The sequence below is a fragment of the Candoia aspera genome, chromosome 1, assembly GCF_035149785.1.
Source record: "Candoia aspera isolate rCanAsp1 chromosome 1, rCanAsp1.hap2, whole genome shotgun sequence".
Lineage (NCBI taxonomy): Eukaryota > Metazoa > Chordata > Lepidosauria > Squamata > Boidae > Candoia > Candoia aspera.
In genome coordinates, this window is record NC_086153.1 from 6337882 (window position 1) to 6360512 (window position 22631).

At 44.0% G+C, this 22631-nt stretch overlaps 1 protein-coding gene across 1 annotated transcript; it reads left to right on the forward strand.

Moving 5' to 3' along the window:
• Positions 1-9993: 9993 nt before the first annotated feature.
• Positions 9994-11408, forward strand: LOC134487607 (lysophosphatidic acid receptor 3-like). The gene has a single exon (XM_063289925.1). It carries the CDS (start codon positions 10363-10365, stop codon positions 11329-11331), a length of 969 nt encoding a protein of 322 aa, XP_063145995.1. The 5' UTR covers positions 9994-10362; the 3' UTR covers positions 11332-11408.
• Positions 11409-22631: the final 11223 nt, after the last annotated feature.

A 22631-nucleotide genomic window follows, 5' to 3' on the forward strand; every position in this document is an offset into this window, starting at 1 on the left:
TGGTGGAGCATCAAGACTTAGTAGAAATGCTGGAAAGAAATGTCAAATTCCCTGCCAGTCTTCCCAGGTAGACCAGACAGGAAACACGACCAGGTGAGCTAATTCTACTTCATTGCAAGGCTACCTTAACAGAATCTTGCAAGATTGAAAGTACAAATCTCCCGCCGTCTCCTTTACAGCCCGAGAAGCTAGGTGTAATGGTTGCCTGTTCTGAAACACCATCAGACTCATGAATGTGAACTCAAAGATACCTGATTTATTACAGAATAGTGTGCAGGATCACAGAGAAAGCTGAGAATGATGAAAGCGCGCCAAATGCAAACTAAAAACCCTCGGTGCAAACGAGATCCCTCCCCCCGTAGAATCTTCCCAGGCTCACAATCCCAGGTGCTCCTAACGGCTTCTGATGGTCTGTGGGAAAAGTCCTTGAGCAGAGCACATGACCCAAACACATTCCATTGAAATGAACATAGATACAGAGCTTGGCATGAGGTTTCACAGCAGCTCCCTCCCAAACAGAAACACGTGTCAGCGCCATGGCATGTGAAACGTTACGATATACACTGCACATTGAAACAGTGAACATGACACTAGGGAGGGTCCCTCCTGAGCCTCTTGCCCCACCCATTATCCAGCTGCAGGCTGTGCCCTCTCTTATCTGACCATTCCCTAGGCAGCATCTCTTTGCCCATCTCTCAAGGTCTTTCCCACATACCATTACATTCCCTTTTTGACCAAAGACATTTGGAATTTGGAAAATTTAGAAGTTAGGAAAGCAGGCAGCAGCACATAACCAAGCTCAGCTGATCTCGAAAAAGATTGGTGGGCCTTTTTAGTACTTGGATGGGGGACCACTAGGAGATCCCAGGGCTGTGGACTTAACTGGAAGGTTGAAAAAACATCCTGGAAGAAGCCATTAGCAAATCACTCCCATGTTGCTGCTAAAAAAAAAGCCACATGGATAGTCCATGGAGTCTTCCAGGATTTGAGCCTGACTTGAGAGAGACTTTGCCTCAGTTGAGAAAAGAGAAAAAAATCCATAAATCTGGATTAATAAAATAATTTGCTTTGACTTCTTTTCTGGGAGTTTTGAGTGTGTTGCAATAAGAGGGAAACATGCCATTGAGGCTGAACTATCAAGGAATCTCTGAGGATCATTAATTAGAAAATGCAGCCTTTGATTAAGAAAGCCATTGGGTCTGACTAAGCAGTAGTGTTTTTACATTTTTTTAAATTAAAAGAAGAACATTTAATATAGAAGTATTTTATTTTACCTCACAAAGGTGCAATTCTAATCTATCTCTCTTCCAATATAAGTCTGATTATGTTCAATAGTACTTATCCCAGGTTCACTTTTGGGACTGCAGCCCAGGATAATAGCAGAGGAATTTTGTGTCGAGCGTGCTTTTTACATCAACAAATATAAAATATGTTTCTGCAGAAAGCCGTGAGATGCCCTGAGATGCGACTTGCCCCTGTTGCATTTTGAGACTGGGAAAGAAATAGCAAGACACAGATAGCTATGTGCAGTTGGCTGAGTGATTCCGCTAATCTTTTCAAAAGAAAGAGAAGCTCATCAGCGACAGGTAGTCCACACTTAACTACTACAATTGGGACTGGAATTTTGGTTGCTAAGCAAAGCAGTCATTAAGCAAATCCAACCCGATCTTACAACCATTTATGTAGTGGTCATTAAGTGAATCAACATGGTTGTTAAGTGGACCATATGGTCATTAAGCAAATCATGTGGTTCCCCATTGATTTTGCTTGCCAGAAGCCAGCTGGGAAGGTTGAAAATGGTGATCGCGTAACCATGGGATGCTGTGACAGTCCTAAATGCAAACAGGTTGCCAAGTGCCCAAATTGTGGTCACGTGACTTGGGGGATGCTGTAATGGTCGTAAGTGTGAGGACCGTCATAAGTCGGTTTTTTCGGCACTGTTGTAAGTCCAAACCATCACTAAACAAATGGTTGTTAAGTGAGGACTATCTGTATTTCTCAGGAACACAATTTACCCTTAGAAGGTATGGTACACAGCTACTGAAAATGTGGCCGGAAAGATCGTTGCAGGTCTTTGGAGAAACAGTGGTCCCCTGAAAGATAAAACCTCGCGCACCCCCTTTATGTCATGTTCGCCGATGCAATGTTTGATTTACATCGTAACGTTTCGCAGGCCATGGTGCTGACGTGCGTTCCGGTTGGGAGGGAGCTGCTGGGAGACCTTGTACCAGGCTGTCTATCTGTTTTCTTGGGGATGGAATGTGTTTGGGTTATCGTTTGTGTTCAAGGTCCTTGCTAGCTAATCAAGACAAAGTATCCTTTAAGGATGATCTCGCATGGGTCAGCCACCGCCTTTATGTGCCTGAAACTTTACGAGCTTCAGTGTTACAACGATCCCATGATGATAAATTGGCAGGCCATTTCAGGTTCATCAAAACCCTGCATTTGGTGCGCCGCCAATTTTGATGGTCCTCCCTCCCTCATGTCAAAGACTATGTTGCCTCTTGCCCTGTCTGTGCCATGTCCAAACGAAAACCGGGAAAACCACAAGGTCTTCTCCAACCTGTTGCTAGCCCATCTCGTCCCTGGGCTGAGATCTCTATGGACTTTATCGTTGACCTCCCACCCAGTCAGAAGAAAACTGTCATTTGGGTGGTCAAAGACTTTTTCTCCAAACAAGCCCATTTTATTCCATGTGCCTCCCTGCCGTCTGCTCAGCAGCTGGCTCGCCTCTTTCTATGCCACATCTATTGTCTCCACGGCTGCCCCTCCCGTTTGGTGACCAACCACGGGACACAATTTACCTCCCAGTTTTGGCGGGCTTTTTAAAAACTCATTGGCACCGAACAGGCGTTGTCAATGGCGTCGCATCCAGAGACGGATGGATCTACTGAGATTCTTAACTCCACCCTGGAGCAATTTCTTCGCTCATACACCAATTACCATCAGGACAATTGGGTTGAACTTCTGCCCTTTGCAGAAGTTGCTTACAACAACGCAGTTCACCAAAGCACTGGGCAGACCCCTTTTCGGGTTGTTTTCGGTCAGGACTTTGTTCCCATTCCTGAATTACCTGAACCCCCGTCTACCTCCTGCTCAGCTTATGATTGGGCTGCACAGCTGGCTGACTCCTGGCCGATCATTCGGCAGGCTCTGGACGATGCCCAGGCTTCCTACAAATATCACGCTGACAAACGCCATTCTCCCCACCACACACTTAAGGTTGGGGATCTGGTTTACCTCTCCACAAAGTTCATCAAATCCCCTCAGCCTTCAAAGAAGCTTGCCCCTAAATTCATCGGGCCATTCCCCATTGTGGCTCTTATCAATCCTGTTACTGTCAAACTCGAATTGCCTCACAATTTAAGATGTTTTCACCCTGTTTTCCATTTCAGCTTGCTCAAGCTGGCTCACTCCTCCGCTCGCTGGCATCCCAGCCTCCTCCACCTCTGCCGATCATGATTGATGGCCAGCAACATTTTGAAATCAAAGAGGTCATCGACTCCCGCAAGCTTCGCAACTCCCTGCAGTATCTAGTTCGCTGGAAGCACTTCCCCCACTCTGAGTGGGTGCCTGCTCGACACGTCAATGCTCCTGATTTAGTTTGCCACTTTCACCTAGCTTATCCTTCCAAGCCTGCGGCTTGACTGTGCCTTTCACCATTATTAATTTTGCTTTGCTTTGCTTTCTTTTGGGTGGGCAGTATGTCATGTTCGCCGTTGCAATGTTTGATTTACATCGTAACGTTTCGCATGCCATGGTGCTGACGCGCGTTCCGGTTGGGAGGGAGCTGCTGGGAGACCTTGTACCAGGCTGTCTATCTGTTTTCTTGGGGATGGAATGTGTTTGGGTTATCATTTGTGGTCAAGGTCTTTTTCACCCGTTGATTAGCAGAACTCGTTAGGAGCACCTGGGATGAGGAATTTGAAACGGTTGTACAGGGGGAGGGCTTACGTTCGCACTGAGGGTTTTTAGTTTGTATTTGGCGCGCTTCTGCTCATTCTCAGCTTTCTTTGTACTTGCACACTATTCTTAAATAAACCAGATTGGATTCAAGCTCTCGCTTGTGAGTCTGAGTATGTTTTAGGATAGGCAACCATTACACTTTAGATAACTGCATCGAGTGAGAATTTCACCCAAATGCTTTGGAAGAGCTTCTGATGAGTCTCTTTCATGAAACTGAATGGAAACGGGGAAGGGAAAAAATGAAGGCCAGTTTCCCTGCCTGGTGCTGTGACTAATTTGGGACCTTTATTCAGCCATAACCAACGAGGTTAATAAGGGACAGCTTTCCAGGCTACCCGTCCTGGTGATTTGCAAATGTCAGGTCTTGATGCTTATCTTTCTGACAGTTAAATTTATCACCAGTGATGAATTGGATACCATTTCTCCAACCTTAATTTTTATTGCAGTTTATCGCCCAGGCTGTCAGTGGGTGCCTTCCAGAGAATTAGCCTTATCTCTGTGGATGAACTCCAGGTTTCCCCCACCCACTTCGGTTTACAGTTGGGAAGCTGAACTGGGTGATAAGGATACACAAAAGGAATGAAATGAAGCCTCTTCCGTGTGGCTGATGGCCCAAAGTGTGTCAGCTTGCACTTCTGAAGACAGCAGCCTTCTCTGAATTGGGGAAGGGTATCTCCCTCTCTTGCGCAGATTCCTGCATGGAGAATTTTTGGTGGGCGTGAGAAGTCACACAATTGCTGGATGAAAATTGCAGGGAATTCTGCACGTAGCAGAATATGCTACCTTTTTTTCTGCACAGCTGCAGAATTTTTCCCCATCGCCAGCATGGATGGCTGTGAGTTATGTGCAAAAAAGTGTGCAGCTGGGAAGTCCAGGATTCTCCAGAAGAGGCTCTGTGCTTATCTGGGTGTCTAAAAAAGGCTGTTTGGATCTATGTCAACTTTCATTCATTGACCTTCAACTGAACCCTGGCAAGACTGAGAGGCTTTGGGTTTTTAGGCCTTCTGAATCTGGGACTTCACCACCTTTGGTGCTGGGATGGGGTGGCACTGCCTCAGACAGACCCAGTGGGCAACCTGGGGGTCCTTCTGGACTCCCAACTCCTGCTATGGCAGTCGTGGCTAGGGAGGCCTTTGCACAGCTTTGTGTTGGGTGCCAGTTGCACCCGTTCCTGGACCGTGAAGCTTTGCTCACAGTCATTCACGCTCTAGTCACTTCCTGAATGAACTACTCTAATGTGCTCTACATGGGACTGCCCTTGAAGAGTATCCAGAAGCTTCAGCTGGTGCAAAATGCAGCAGCATGGGAAGTTATGCCTAGTGTGCCCCTAGGAGGACACACGTCACTTCTCTGCTCTGTGAGCTGCACTGGCTGCCAGTTTGCTTCCAGGTGCAATGCAAGGTGCTGGTTTAGATCTTTAAAGCCCTCCATGGCATGGGGCCAAATTATTTGAAGGACTGCCTCTCCCCAATTACAACTGCCCAACGCATCAGATCTGGCAGGAGAGGTATGCTGTGGGTCCCATCTGCTAAGAAGTCCCATCTGACAGGACTCAGATGGGCCTTTTTTGCCGTGGCGCCCGCCCTGTGAAACATTGTCCCCCCCAAGTTGAGGTTGGCCCTAACCCTTATGGCCTTCCAGAAAGCTCTCAAAACATGGTTTTTTCATCAGGCCTGGGAATCCCCTGGCAGCAGGGAGCCTGTGTGTTGGCTGCACCATGTATAACATCCTGATTTTACCCTCTCACAATCTTGTCCTTATTTGTTTTCAATTATTTAAAGTTTTAAGTGGTTTTATAATGTTTTAATTATTAATTGGTACGCCGCCCAGAGTCAACCTGTGTGAGACGGGCAGCCATAAAAATTTGATAAATAAATAAGCAAGCAAGCAAGCAAGCTTTGTTTTTAAAAGGTTCTCACATTTTGGTGCATATTTCTCCCAATACACGTTTTTGTTGGGCTGTGTTGCTCAATGAATCAGCTGATGGGAGCATGCCAAAATCTTGCAGAATCATTCCTATCTGAAAACCTGGAAGATTTGTTATTCTCGTGAGGTTCCATCCCTTTAAAAAAATCCCTTTTTTAATCCCTTAAAAATATGAGCATTACCCAAGGTCAAGACGGCAGCAATGACTCTGCAATCAAAGTGCCACCTCCTTTTTAATGCACCATGCCTACATAAAAAGGGGCAGTGCTTGGATCACATAACTGTGGATGCCATTTTGACTTTTGGACCTCCCCCTCCCCATGGATCCTCCTATGAGTTTTGTGATCAACCTTTGGGGATGTCATGGTTGTATGGGTGTCCATGGCCCTCCTTTGTTGGCTCTTATTGTACAATATGAAATTATTATAATTTTGAAGGGAGCCATCTTAGTTGTGGGCCTCCAAGGAGGTATGCGGGAGAAAAGTCAAAACCTGCAATAGGGCAGGGATGATGCTGTGCTTATGATCTTGAAAATGTTGACCTTCCTTCCCCTTGGGGACACTGTGGTGTGTTTCAACTTCACAAGACCACCCACAGGCCACTTTCTGCTCCATAAAATCCTAATGTCCAAGTCTAGTCTTACTTCCTGAGCACCATGGGCCTTTGGAAGCAGAATCTGACCTTCTTGAAACAACAAATAATTGAAGGGCCAAGTCCTGAGATCCGATTTCCTGTGGCCTGACAAAGAACAATCATCTTTTAAGTTCCAATGCTGCCAACTATATTTCAAGGGCTGTGTGTCACCTCTGGGTGGACTTTCCTCATATCAGCCAAGATTGCCCTGGCTTTCAACAAGCCCACTTCTTGGCTGAAGGGCGTTTCCCTCCACAGCCCAACTGCAATTCAAGCTTTGTTTCCGCAACCAGCAATTGCGGCTGTCAAATCTGATAGTTTTGATAACTGAATGAAGTCATGTAAAAGAAGCTGATGCCAAGAACTGAAAGAAAGCTAAATACAGCCAGCGGTTCAATGTATCTTTATTGCATGTCTGCCCTGGATTGACATAATTATCTTGACCTTGATAGTCGGTCTATCATTCCTGGGAAAAATGTGCCATTTCACTGGGCAATCCACTGTACTGTAGATGGAAAAGAAAGATACAGGTTATTTTCTTAGAGACAAGCCATACATTTCTTGTATTGTGGGGTTCTGTTTTCATATATATATTAAAATAAAAAAATAAAAAGTTGGTCTCTGACCGGGTGACAGGATGCACCAGGGATGTCATGTAATGGACGGGGCTGAAATTTTCAGGCTTTGAGTATTTTTTTTTATAATAGGCAAAATGGTTGCATTAAACCAGCATCTATTTCACCCATTAACATGATCTCCAAACTGAAAAAAATCAGATGTTCCTATCTTTTTATTGTTGGTCATTCCCATCAACCTATATGTTCTAAGCATGCAAGGAGAATGTGGGAGGACACATTTTGTACACTAGGCTCCCAAATCTTCCAAGTGTCACCCTATTAATTTTATGCTACAAGGTTCTTTGCAACTGTTTAATGCTTCACATGAATTTTTGCTGTTCCGTTATTCCTTTAGCAAACTCTCCCTATAAAATCCTTAGCTGTTGGGTCCTTGGAACCCAACCCCTTGTAAAATCAATGGGATAAACTTCTGAAAATCAGCCTGGCCAGAAAATATGTTGGCTACTTTTTGAAGTAACCCCTACTACAATACTGCTGGAAACAGTATGAACTCATTCTGCCCAGAAGATTTGCCTGGAGTACCTCGCAATACAAATGTGGGCTATGCATTTTATTCAGATATGTAACAGATCAGAGACTGGATCCACAAACTCATATAAAATGCAAAAAACAGTATTACGACAAAACACAGCATTTCCTAGAACTCTGTCAGACAAAATGGATTAAAATTGAGGGAGTGGAGAAAGAGGAAGAAAACAGCTCTGTAATTTGTGGGTATGGTTGAAAGAGCTACAATTTTACCTCTCACTCCCCTTCTTTGTTTTAAATTGTCTTCCTTTATGGTGTACTTTTTAAAAATATATGATACTCCAGGGTTTCTCAACCAGGGTTCTGTGGCACCCTCGGGTTCTGCAAGAGGTCACTAGGGGTTCCCTGGGAGATCTCAATTTATTTAAGAAATTATTTCAAATTCAGACAACTTCACATGAAAGAGGTAAGTTTAATTCTTTATTTTTAGTTTAAGAACACGGTTAATGCACATATCCAGGCCCACACATGAAACGAATGCTTTTGTAACTTCTGGCCTATCTTTGAGCCTGAATGTGCAGGGATTCCCTGAGGCCTGAAAAATATTCCAAGGGTTCCTTCAGGGCCCAAAGGCTGAGAAAGGCTACGATACGCAAACTATTTGTGTGCCTAACCTCCCCACAAATAGCCTTAATATGGGTTCCATCCTATGGTCAATACAGATCAGAGTTCCCAAAGTGGTCAGTATTGACCCCCAAGGGTCAATGGGACTATCCAAGGGGTCAATGTTACTATTATTGTTATTTGTAGTACTGTTAGTTAAAGTAGTATGTAATAAATTATTTTCATATAATACATGTTTGAGAGTTGATGAACAGTCTGAAACTTCATGAAGGGGTTGATGAGCTGAATGTTTGGGGACCCCTGAGATGTAGATGCTTCTGCCATTTAAAATGTAATGTTTGGATTGTGGATGAAGAATTAATCTAAGTTTAATTGGAGGACGGCAAGTAAATTTACGAGCATATCAAGGATACAAATGTGTGCAGTCTGGCTGTGGTATGTGACTCTCTAAATAAGAACCAGTGTTTGTTGGTCTTGCTTCTAATGTCTGTAGTCCAGTGTTTCTCAACCTTGGCCACTTGAAGATGTGTGGACTTCAACTCCCAGAATTCCCCAGGCAGCATGGCTGGCTGAGGAATTCTGGGAGCTGAAGTCCTGACATCTTAAAGTTGCAAAAGTTGAGAAACACTGCTGTAGTCTCTATAATAAATTTAATGAAACAATAAATAAATCATCTGGAAGTCAGTTTTCATTTGAACATTAGCTCTCTTGTGCTTTACTTAAGGAAAAATTGAAATACAAAAATTGCTCTCTAAGGTTATTGCAATCTTAACTGAAAAGAGAGTTGAAGAGTTGAAATCTCAATGAGTCTGGAAGGCCAGTTGTAGAAGGCTGAAAAAGTCCATGCTTAGCTTGATTGATGAACAGCTTGAGCTGATGTAAAGCAATTTCCTGAGAGACTGAAAACCCATAGAACAGAATGCTGAAGAAAAAAGATTTATTTAGTCCAGCCTTCATAAGAATCATCATACTCTAATAAAGAAAAGATTTCTTCAAGTGAAGCTTGATTTCTATAAAGTTCTTGGACTCGCCCATGTAGTTTTCTTGGAGGTTGGCCACTGCTGTCTTCCCAGTTAGGCCTATAGTGCTGGGGATTTCCTAGTGGTCTCCCATCCAAGTATAAATCAGTTCTGACTCATCTTAACTTTCTGAGATCAGCCAAAATTAACTAGATGGTGCCATCTGCTGGGCCAATACGACCATAATCAATATTGCTCACATGAGTGGTTACTCAGTTGAACTTTCCAAAGGGCTACAACACTTACAATCAATATTGGCCAGTCTCCATGTAGCACTCACTAGATATTTTAGATAACTCCCACCATCACTGACTGTGATAGCTAGGTTGTTAGGTGCTGCAAGTCATAACAATCTAGGGGACACCAGCTTGGTGAAAGCTGATGTATGGAAGGAACTGAAATGTCTCTGTCTGTCACCTAATATTGACAAACTCTATCACTTCATCATCACCTAATATTTGTCCTTTAATTAATGTCATTCCAGTGTAGGCAGCCAGATGAGAGCACGGCAGAGAGATTAGCTAGAACTTATTGGATACCTTTGGTACGTGAGAACAGCCTAGCAACCCTGGAGTAAGGAGCTGTTAGTCATCCTGATCAGATGTTTGAGCGTTAATGTTTAACCCACCGTTTGGGTGATATGATGAAAACAGGAATGTACAATGTTGAACCTTCTCCCCTTGGAAGAGCAAAACAGACGGTGATTGTACCTGTTACCCAGCTCAGAGCTGCAGAATAGGAGAACAAGAAGATAGACAATTACAACTGGAGTATATTATCAGAGGGGCTTTGCACCAGACGTCTTCAGTTGGGTGAGCCGTGGTCCCATGTGGTGAACAAGCACCATGGTTTGGTGTATCTTCAATGGCAGCAAAGCATTCTGGCCCTTAAATCAGAGATGCTTTCTTCTAAGTGGAGGCTGGGTGTGAAGAAGGATCTGTTTCCTGGTTTGATTTCCTGATCACGCCTTTGACCTGGGTTCTTGGCTTCAGCCTTCAGTTCTGGCTCCTGGCTTCACCCCTTGACTCTCTCTGGTCTTCAGCTCCTCAGCTCTGATTGTTGGCTCAGGCTCAGGGCCGATACTCATCATGATAAGGAATCATGACTGTTTAAACAATGGCACGGCTCCCATTTGGAACACCCACCTGGTGCTTGGTTTGGGAATTCCTCAACTCCTCATCTCCTTCATCTCTGCCATCTTCAACTCAGCTGTCTTTTTCTGTGTGGTGTTTTCCAAAGAGTTGCACAAACCCATTTTCATTCTTTTCTGCAACCTGGCCATCTCAGATTTCCTCTGCAGCACCTCCGGCTTCTGGATTGCCACGGTGTTCATCACTGACCCTCAAAGCACTATAGTGGGCACCAAGGAACTCCTTAGGGCTTACGCCTTCTACGCCACGTCAATCCTGGCCACCATTTATAACTTAGTCATCATTGGGATCGAGCGCTACTTGGCTGTGTCCAGAAGCCTAAAGATGAGATACCGGATCACCAGAAACCAGATTTTAAGCACCACGTTGGTTATTTGGGCATGTGCCTTCTCCTTAGGATTTATGCCTCTGATGGGGTGGAACTGCTTGGGGATGGATAAGATCTCTGCTCTGTACAGCCCCCTTTGCATGGACTATCTCATCTTCGTCACCATACCTCACTGTGCAGTGGTGTTAATTCTACCACTCTTCACTTACCTAAACATCATTGTCTTTTTGAGAAAGCACAAAGTAACAATGGAAACCCTGGGACAGTCACATGCTACTTACCGGCTAGCTGAAGTCCAAGTTGCCAGAACCAGTGTGCTGATTTGGCTTTTCGGTCTGTTCTCTTATGCTCCTTTCTTCGCAGGCGTTGTGTTCGATTCAGCCACTAAGCAATGTCCCAGTGAGCATTCCCCAGCTATCTATATCTTCCGAAACCTCACGGCAATGATGATAACCATTAACTCGTTGGGAGATCCCATCATCTACTCTCTGAATATGAAGAAGTTGGGGAACATGCTCAGGTTTCTGAAACATCCTTCCAATAACCGCATTGAAGTCCAAGCTGTTGGACAGACCTGATCTTGGTTGACATTCTGGATCTGTGAATTTCCATCTTTTGTGGATTATTTACATTTGGCATGATGGATGGTGCAGTCCTTTACTCAGAAATAAATCCCAGTTAAGTTCAGCAGGGCTTACTCCAAAGGGAGGGTTTAAGGGAAGGGGGTGGAAGTTGTCATGAGTACTGATGGTGAGCAGGAGGGGGCCCCTATCCAGGGGGAAAAACACATGCATAGTTTAGAGGCTTTGAATTTTTCTCCAAAAAAACTCAGAGCAGACCTGCCTTGATTCTTGGGTTTGTCTGTGAAGGTTTCCCATGGCCTTTCAGCCTGGCAGGATTTTCTCTCTAGTAGAGTAGGACAATAAACACTAGAGACTCAAGCTACTGTCTCAGCCTGGTTCTTTGCTCTAAGATAGGACAGAAGTCATGTAAAACTTCATACACAGGGCATGATGTAACATAACATCTTTGCATCTCTCTCCTTGAGACCTCATGGGAAGTACATACCAATCTGATTTATTCTTATTGAGTTTGTGTCCCTCCCTTTTCTTTAAATAAGATGCTCAAAGATAAGAACTGTTTGAAGGGTTCTGAATTCAGATTTACACTACAGTACTGCTGGCCAGTTTCAGCACCTGGAGGAGTGGACAGTTCCCGCACAACAGAAAACGGGGACCGATCAAAACTGCTTCAAAACGTAAATCACCGGGACGGTCAAGAAGCTACAAATTCAGGGTGAAGATTCAAGGTTTTCATGTGAACTTCCTCCAGAATGAATTATTAGTCAGAATAACCAATCTGTGATTTCTCTGATGATCACAAAAGCTTGCTCTATTTTAACTCCGATTACAGTAAGTACTCTATACCTGGCTTGTTGTTGTTGTTTATTCGTTTAGTCGCTTCCGACTCTTCGTGACTTCATGGAACAGCCCATGCCAGAGCTTCCTGTCGGTCGTCAACACCCCCAGCTCCCCCAGGGACGAGTCCGTCACCTCTAGAATATCATCCATCCATCTTGCCCTTGGTCGGCCCCTCTTCCTTTTGCCTTCCACTCTCCCTAGCATCAGCATCTTCTCCAGGGTGTCCTGTCTTCTCATTATGTGGCCAAAGTATTTCAGTTTTGCCTTTAATATCATTCCCTCAAGTGAGCAGTCTGGCTTTATTTCCTGGAGGATGGACTGGTTGGATCTTCTTGCAGTCCAAGGCACTCTCAGAATTTTCCTCCAACACCACAGTTCAAAAGCATCGATCTTCCTTCGCTCAGCCTTCCTTATGGTCCAGCTCTCGCAGCCATATGTTACTACAGGGAACACCATTGCTTTAACTATGCGGGCCTTTGTTGTCAGTGTGATGTCTCTGCTCTTAACTATTTTATCGAGATTTGTCATTGCTCTTCTTCCAAGGATTAAGCGTCTTCTGATTTCCTGACTGCAGTCAGCATCTGCAGTAATCTTTGCACCTAGAAATACAAAGTCTTTCACTGCTTCTACATTTTCTCCCTCTATTTGCCAGTTATCAATCAAGCTGGTTGCCATAATCTTGGTTTTTTTGAGGTTTAGCTGCAAGCCAGCTTTTGCACTTTCTTCTTTCACCTTCATCATAAGGCTCCTCAGTTCCTCTTCACTTTCAGCCATCAAAGTGGTATCATCTGCATATCTGAGATTGTTAATGTTTCTTCCAGAGATTTTAACTCCAGCCTTGGATTCCTCAAGGCCAGCTTGTCGCATGATGTGTTCTGCATACAAGTTGAATAGGTAGGGTGAGAGTATACAGCCCTGCCGTACTCCTTTCCCAATCTTAAACCAGACCATTGTTCCGTGGTCTGTTCTTACTGTTGCTACTTGGTCGTTATACAGATTCTTCAGGAGGCATACAAGATGACTTGGTATCCCCATACCACTAAGAACTTGCCACAATTTGTTATGGTCCACACAGTCAAAGGCTTTAGAATAGTCAATAAAACAGAAATAGATGTTTTTCTGAAACTCCCTGGCTTTTTCCATTATCCAGCGGATATTGGCAATTTGGTCTCTAGTTCCTCTGCCTTTTCTAAACCCAGCTTGTACATCTGGCAATTCTCGCTCCATGAACTGCTGAAGTCTACCTTGCAGGATCTTGAGCATTACCTTACTGGCATGTGAAATGAGTGCCACTGTTCGATAGTTTGAACATTCTTTAGTGTTTCCCTTTTTTGGTATGGGGATATAAGTTGATTTTTTCCAGTCTGATGGCCATTCTTGTGTTTTCCAAATTTGCTGGCATATAGCATGCATTACCTTGACAGCATCATCTTGCAAGATTTTGAACAGTTCAGCTGGGATGCCGTCATCTCCTGTTGCCTTGTTATTAGCAATGCTTCTTAAGGCCCACTCAACCTCACTCTTCAGGATGTCTGGCTCTAGCTCACCGACCACACCGTCAAAGCTATCCCCGATATTGTTATCCTTCCTATACAGGTTTTCTGTATATTCTTGCCACCTTTTCTTGATCTCTTCTTCTTCTGTTAGGTCCTTGCCATCTTTGTTTTTGATCATACCCATTTTGGCCTGGAATTTACCTCCAATGTTTCTAATTTTCTGGAAGAGGTCTCTTGTCCTTCCTATTCTATTGTCTTCTTCCACTTCCACGCATTGCTTGTTTAAAAATAACTCCTTATCTCTTCTGGCTAACCTCTGGAATTTTGCATTTAATTGGGCATATCTCCCCCTATCACTGTTGCCTTTTGCTTTCCTTCTTTCTTGGGCTATTTCTAGTCTCTCAGCAGACAGCCATTTTGCCTTCTTGGTTTTCTCTTTCTTTGGGATGTATTTTGTTGCCGCCTCCTGAACAATGCTGCGAACGTCTGTCCAGAGTTCTTCCGGGACCCTATCTACTAAGTCCAGTCCCTTAAATCTATTCTTCACCTCCACTGCATATTCCTTAGGAATATTAGTGAGCTCATATCTAGCTGATCTGTGGGTCTTCCCTAATCTCTTTAGTCTGATCCTAAATCGTGCAAGAAGAAGTTCGTGATCTGAACTACAGTCAGCTACAGGCCTTGTTTTTACTGACTGTACAGATGTCCACCACCTTTGGCTGCAAAGGATGTAATCAATCTGATTTCGGTGTTGTCCATCTGGTGAAGTCCATGTATAAAGCCGTCTCTTAGGTTGTTGGAAGAGAGTGTTTGTTATGCAGAGTGAATTGTCTTGGCAAAATTCTATCAGCCTATGTCCTGCTTCGTTTTGTTCTCCCAGGCCATACTTACCTGTAATTCCAGGTGTCATTTGACTGCCCACCTTAGCATTCCAGTCTCCTGTGATGAAAATAACATCTCTTTTAGGCGTGTTGTCCAGTAGGTGCTGCAGATCCTCATAGAACTGCTCTACTTCAGCTTCTTCAGCATTTGTGGTTGGGGCGTATATTTGGATCACTGTGATGTTAGATGGCTTGCCCTGAATTCGAATTGAGATCATTCTGTCGTTTTTTGAGTTGTATCCAAGCACTGCTTTAGCCACTTTACTATTAATTATGAAGGCTACTCCATTTCTTCTGTGGTCCTCTTGTCCGCAGTAGTAGATCTGGTGGTCGTTTGATGTGAAGTGGCCCATTCCAGTCCATTTCAGTTCACTGACGCCCAGAATGTCTATCTTTAATCTTGTCATCTCACCAATAACCACATCCAATTTGCCCTGGCTCATAGATCTTACATTCCAGGTTCCGATGGTGTGTTGATCCTTAGAACATCGGATTCGCCGTTCACCACCAGCACCGTCGGCCGCTAGCCGTCCTTTCGGCTTTGAGCTAGCTGCGTCATCACGTCTGGGGCTAGTTGAGCTCATCCTCTGTTCCTCCCCAGTAGCATTTTGACCATCTTCCGACCTGGGGGTCTCATCTTCCGATGGTATACCGACATATCTCTGGTTGTACTGATCCATTGAGTTTTCACAGCAAGAATACTGGGGTGGGTTGCCATTACCTTCCCCAGGGATCGCATTTAGTCTGACCTCTCTGTCATGACCTTCCCGTCTTGGGTGGCCCTTCACGGTTTAGCTCATGGCATCATTGAGGTGCTCAAGCTCCAGCACCACGACAAGGTAACGATCCTTTGCTGAAGATACCTGGCTTGAGGAAACTTTATTTTATTGTTGCTCTGGTTGTGGTTATTTTCCATCAGTTATATCTGTTTATTCATCTAATTGCACGTATGATGGATCTCAGCTAGGTAACGCCTCTAATACAATGGGTTGTGACCCACAGAAGCTCACCCAATAATGGCACTGTTACCCACAAGATTTGTTGCTGACATCTCAGGAAAATGGCTTGGATTAATCTCTCTCCTCTAAAACAGTGGTTAACGTTGGGGAGGAAGATGGGAAAAAAATAAAATAAGATTTATATTTAGAACAGATGATTTCACAGAACATGGACTGCTTATTTGGGATTCAGAAGTGTAAATACCATTTTACACATGTTGGTGAATGCAGGAAGTCAGAAAATGTGCATAGTATACTGTTATCAATTAATAAAAAGGGTTTCGGGAGGGTGCCTGCTGCTTCTCTGTATGATCCTCCATACTGTTCTTGTTTCTCTTGCTATTACCCTTTCTTGGTGGTGCTAATAATTGTGCCACAACCTTGCATGGATTGTGATTGGCTCCCTTCATTGTGGTTGTGGGAGAACACTAAACAGAGAGGAAGATCCCATGCTGTGCAGTCCTATATACAACTAAGTAGTAAGGACTCACTCTCTGCTAGGATTGCTTAGGACTACAGTACAGGTAGTCCTCGCTTAACAACCATTTGTTTAGTGACAGTTTGGACTTATGACAGTGCTGGAAAAAAAACTTACAACAGGTCCTCACACTTATGACCATCACAGTGTCCCCAGTCACATGATCACGATTTGGGTGCTTGGCAACCAGTTTGCATTTATGATCATCACAGTGTCCTGTGGTCACATGATCACCATTTTCAACCTTCCCAGCCGGCTTCTGGCAAGTAAAATCAGTAGGGAACCATGTGATTCACTTAACAACCACATGGCTCACTTAATGCCTGCAGCAATTCGCTTAACCGCCACAAAAAGGTCATAAAATCTGGTTAGATTCGCTTAATGACTGTTTTGCTTAGCAACCAAAATTCCAGTCCCAATCGTGATTGTTAAGCGAGGACTACCTGTACAGCATCAGAGACTTTGGAATGAAACTGACACTACCTACCAAGATGCAATCTTCTTCTAATACTGGAGCTCTGAACAGGGTTGCCCAGGGAGCGGGGTCAAAACAGTCAAAATGGTGGTTGCAACTATGGGGCTGCCATCTTGACTCTTCTGATACACACACAGGTGGCAAAAGTCCCTGCTTGTGACATTTAATTTTTGAGCCCTCCTGTAGGTTCCTCTGTATTCATCCCCTGACTTCAGTTGTTTCTCTGGGCAGGTGATGTCAAGGAATTTAGCTCCTCCAGGCTGGAGGAGGAGGAAAAAGAGGGAGACTGGTTGCTCAGCCCTGGGAAAGGAGAAAGTGTGACAGCCCTGCCTTGATTTTGTTGCCCTTCAAAAGAGGTAGTGAAGGTTTGGGTCAGGCTTTCAAGATTCTGTTAACAGACAACATGAAAGCAGCACTCCTGGAATCCTCGTGGTGTCTGTTCTTCACCTGGCCTACCTTGAAGGGCTGGCAGGTAGGCACAAACAAATCTACAGGAGACCCATCAAGCTTTGGGGCAAATAGACATTCTGGAAAAAGGTGATGTTGGTGGATGGTGTTTTTGCCACGTATAGCTTCCTAGGGTTTTTTTAAAATTAAAATAATTGTTTTTAAAATCCAGATACAGGTAGTCCTCGCTTAACGACCACAATTGGGATCAGCATTTTGGTTGGTAAGTGAAATGGTCATTAAATGAATCTGACCTGATTTTACGACCTTTTTGTGATGGTCGTTAAGTGAATCACCATGGGTGTTAAGCAAACCACATGGTCATTAAGTGAATCATGTGGTTCCCCATTGGTTTTGCTTGCCAGAATCTGGCTGGGAAGGTTGAAAATGGTGATCATGTGACAGCAGGACGCTGTGTGGGGACCAGTTGTAAGTTTTCCCAGCACCATTGTAAATCTGAACCATCATTAAAGGAATGGTCATTAAGCAAGGACTACCTGTAGGACAAGAGAGTATCAGGCACTGAGAAAGGCCTTTGTGAAGCATTGGTCTCCTTGGGTGTCACGTTCAGAGCCAGGGGTGTCCACAGGGGGAGGGGGGGCAAAAAAGGAGAGATGGTAGTCCCACAGTTGTGACTGTTATCAGGACTATTTTGATCCCCCCTCGATGGCCCTGATTGCAATGGATTGTGCCCCATGGAAGCCTGTTATGCGTGATAAAGTCCTTCCCGAGAGCTATTGTGTAGAAGCACCCAGAACATGTTCTCCAAGGTCCAAATATCCTTGACCGGGGAAAATGGGGGGAATGGAACATCTGAACCAATATTGGAAGGTCCCTTGCTTGTTTTCTCCTTTTTATTAAAGAAGAAGCAAAACAAGATAAACAAAAGAAAGAACAAAACAAGAAAAAAGGGAAAAGTTTTCTCTTGCACAAGGGGTGAGTGTGGCTATGCGTATTATCTCCCATCTCTTAAAGAGAAAAGCAAACATTTTAAACATCCTGATTCAACATTTCTGTCCAGAACATGTTGTACAAATGATGGTAATGGAATAAATTTTTAAAAAACAGTCCATTTAGCTGATAAATGCAAACCAGCCCTGAATAAATTTATCTCTCATTATAAGGCGTTTCAAGGTTTTCTTACTGCGCTAATTTTTTCAACTGAAACAATTTCCCACAGTTTTAAATATCACCAATCCAATTAAAGAAGCATTTTATTTTGCAGCACTTGGTGACCTTACTCCCTGCCAGCTAAGAAGAGGAATTAATCAGATGTTATGGTTATGCCTTAAGAAATATGGACAATAAATAAATTAACAGCAGGATTTATTATCTGCCCTTTCAGGGGAACCAACATTATTCAAAGTGCAGGAAAGAGGTAAGGAAGTGCACACACAGAAGAAGGAATAGGATAAGCAAAAGGAAGCATAGCTAAATTTAATTCACTTCAACACCATTCGCAAAATCTCTCCATGCTTTTCTATCCTTGTAAAACCATCCTTACTGCCCCCACGACCATCTATTGTTTTACACGTCTTTTTGTTTTTTAAACTTCGCACCTCTTTCTTTCTAGGATCTCATTCATTTCAAACAGCCAGAAGTTTCGGTGTCTTCCCAACCCTCTCAAACACTTCCTGTAGCTGGTTTGAAGTTTGGTCCTCCTTCATTCTCTCTCTGTGACCAGATCATCTCAGGGTCTTGTGACCCAGGCCTGGCTCAACAAAAGCCACCAAATCACTCTGAAGATGCAACATAATTTTAGTAGGCATGCAAACAATACAGGGCATCCTGGGCGTCCAGCAAAGCATTGGCAGCTTGCAGGGCAGCCCTGAGCAATGGCAGAACCAGAGCTTATACAGGTAGTCCTCGCTTAATGACCACAACCGGGACTGGGATTTTGGTTGCTAAGCGAAGCGGTCATTAAGCAAATCCATCCAGATTTTATGACCTTTTTTGCAGTGGTCATTAAGCGAATCACCACAGGCGTTATGTGAACCACATGGTCGCTAAGCAAATCACATAGTTCCCTATTGATTTTGCTTGCCAGAAGCCAGCTAGGAAGGTTGAAAATGGCGATCATGGGATGCTGTAATGGTCATAAATGCGAACTAGTTGCCAAGTGCCCAAATCATGATCACATGACGGCAGGGATGCTGCGATGGTCATAAGTGTGAGGACCAGTTGTAAGTCTTTTTTTCAGCACTGTCATCTGAACCATCACGAAACAAGTGGTTGTTAAGTGAGGACTACCTGTGTACTGTTAGCCCTCTCTATTGCAAAGGCAAGACAAAGAAAAAGGCAGATTCAGTGTAAATTACAGCATGACGCTGGAATGTTTTAGATGAACCCATCCCTTCCTATTAGGTCAGAGAGCCAGTTTGGTGCAGTGGTGAAGGCACCAGGCTAGAGACCAGGAGACCTGAGTTCTAATCCTGTCTCAGGCATGAAGCCAGCTGGGTGACCTTGGGCCAGCCACTCTCTCTCAGCCCTAGGAAGGAGGCAATGGCAAGCCACTTCTGAAAAACCTTGCCAAGAAAACTGCAGGGACTGGTCCAGGCAGATGCCAGGAGTCAGCACTGACTCAAAGGCACAAACACAACAAAGGACCTTCTGCACAAGCAGCCTGCCCAGGGCAGACATTATTATTATCGTTGATTGCACAGTCAGCCAGATATTTAGACTGGATTTGGCATTTTTGTCCACCTATCCAGTCCTTCCCAAGGACCTGGGATAGGCAGAAGTTGTTGCTTAATAATATTAAAGGTATCGTCGCAGGATGGAAGCTGTTCCAAGTAAAGCTGCCTTTTGCAATTGACTGATTATTATTATTTCCCACCTGTATTTGTAGAACTCAAGGCTGTGGATATAAAGCTCCCACCTCCTATGCACACAAACACAGACAACACAAGGGGTGAGCAGAAACACGCAGAGATGCAACATATCCCTTTATAACTGTAGACAGAAGAACATGCAAATGCCTCCTATTCTTACTGCTAGTTAAAGGGGTTGGGAAGCGTTCCAGAAACTTTCCTTTCCTTGCTATTCTCTTTCCTGCTCCATAAATTTGAACAGTGACCTCCAAATTCATAGCTCCTATGTTTCAGCTGGATTAGATTCACCCCCCCCCCCTTCACTACACAACACCAATCCTTTGTTTTATTTTTAAGGCAGCAAATCTGCCAGCATTTTGAATTTCTTTGCATTTACCTCTAACTTTTCTATATTTGTTTCCTGATCTTTGCTTCTCTTTAAATGTAACTTGCCATGCTGAAAAAATGTGCCTAATAATAGTGTTCACAGCATCCCATGCAATATTCAGATCCTGCACGATTATTAACTAGAAATTAATTTTATGTTTTCTGAAATTTTATCTTTAACTCAAGGGTTGCATAGTAACAAAAGCCTTCATCTCCACTTTAAACCCTAATGAGATTAACACAGTGGGTTATTGATAACAAACAGAACTTGGGCACTGTCAAAATTGCTTACTTTTCCTATTGCACATCTATTAACATGTGACCACAGCTAAAAATAAAATTCAAATATTATCTTTTCTTTAGTAGATTTCATATTAAGTAATATTACAACATGTAATATTTAACTAATGGTGGCTTGCTTTCTCGGCTTCAATACACAAGAGTTTTAAGCAAAGCTTAACGCTTTGGAACCCTGGTTTAACAAAACCTAATTCCATTAACAGCACACAAGAAAAGACAAATTCACTGTATCCAATATAATTTGCTGGAGATGACTAGAATGGATGAACCAGTGAAACACACCCCCCCCCCCCGCATGGTACTGTACTGTATAGACAGGTAGTTCTCGCTTAATGACCAGAATTGGGACCAAAATTTTGGTTGCTAAGCGAAGAGGTCATTAAGCAAATCTGACCTGATTTTATGACCTTTTTTGCAGCGGTCCTTAAGTGAATCACTGCAGCTGTTAAGCGAACCATGTGTTTGTTAAGCAAATCACATGGTTCCCCATTGATTTTGCTTGCCAGAAGCCAGCTGGAAAGGTAAAAAATGGTGATCACATGCCCAAGGAATGCTGAGATGGTCATAAATGCAAACCAGTTGCCAAGCTCCCAAATTGTGATCACATGACTACGGGGACGCTGAGACAGTCGTAGGTGTGAGGACTGGTCATAAGTTGATTTTTCCAGCACTGTCAGTCTGAACCATCACTAAATGAATGGTTGTTAAGTGAGGACTAGCTGTATATTTTTTGCATACATGCTCTTCTTCAGTTCGCACTGAAGATGTTGCCTAGTCTGGCAATGAAACGTCTGCAAGAAAACAACAAGGCTCAGAGAGCACCAAGGACTCCACATGCCCTTTTCCTTCCCATCCTACTGAAATTTTTTTTTTTACATAGCACATTTTCTTCTATTTTTCTTTCAATTGGCATCTAATTGTTGTGTGCACGTGCTTTAATATGCCACTGACTGTGGCTGCGTTCAGACATCCCATTTTCTCAGGGCAAATAAAGACCTGGGTTGTTTTAACCTTTGGGGGTAGTAGAGGGGGAGAGTTAGCTTATTGTGAGAATCCAATCTGCTTAGCTCAATGATTCAGTGTATTGTGAGGACCCAGACAATGTGTTAGTTCAGCTCTCCGCCTCTTGGGTGAATGTAGCCAGGAAGCCACAGAACGTGGGGTTTCCTTCTGGGTGCCACAGATCTAACTCAGGGCTCTTTCACACAACCTGTGGATTGGTCACACCTCAACAACTAGATGGAGGACCTCATGCTCAGCTCACCACTGAGCAGCTAGAAAGGTGGCCCAAACACGTTTTTTCCTGCTCCAGTTGTGAAGCTGTTTTTTTCTGGCACAAGCTGGTTTTTCTGGTCTCTCTGAGGTGCATCATACCAATGGAAGTTTGCGTGCCATAGGCTTCACCTACCCCATCTGGCCCTTGGCCACCGATGCGTCACGGCCATTCACCCCAAAGCCATCCCTCCCACTTCTCTTGTCAACCCACAGGGAGAACCAGCCCTTCCAGGTAGGCCAAGTCAAGAAACAGGCCTGGCAGGCACTGCAGGGGTGCCCTTTTGAAGTACAGTGGCATGACAGAATCTTGGAAGCCCGTCCCAGTTTCCCTCCGCCCCATCTTATATTAAGTAAAATCAAGGCAGAATTATTCTGAGTTTCTGTTTCACATTCTCTTATTTCACAGGATTGAATAATCTTTTCAGAGAATCCTACATTATTGGCTCGTTTGCTTCCTGTTTCTCAGGTTCCTTCTACCTCCCTTCACAGGGAAGGAGGGAAGTGGGGATTTTTCAATACATTGTCCCAGAACCAAAAACACCCCTGCCGTACAGTGGAGCCACCTCACTTCCCATAGCATCCTCCCCATGGCTTAGGGTCTGTAACTGCACTACAAAAGAAGTCAGCACTGTCCACTATCTAAGGCATGGTTTCCCAACCTCCACGACTTTAAGCCGTGTGGACTTCAACTCCCAGAATTCCCCAGCCAGCATAGCTACCTGCGTCTGAAGAGTCCCAAGACCTGGGGTTAAGTGTTGGTGCAGCCTTATCATTTTTTTTTCCTGTTTTTGTCTGGGCTGTTATGCTTTTAATTATTTTTATTTTGCAGATTGGTCGTTGAAAGCCAGTGTTTCGCAACTGTGGCAATTTTAAGATGTGTGGACTTCAACTCCCAGAATTCCCCAGCCAG

Excerpts from the sequence above, each read along its gene's own strand:
- LOC134487607 (XM_063289925.1), top strand. The coding sequence starts at position 10,363 with ATGATAAGGAATCATGACTGTTTAAACAATGGCACGGCTCCCATTTGG.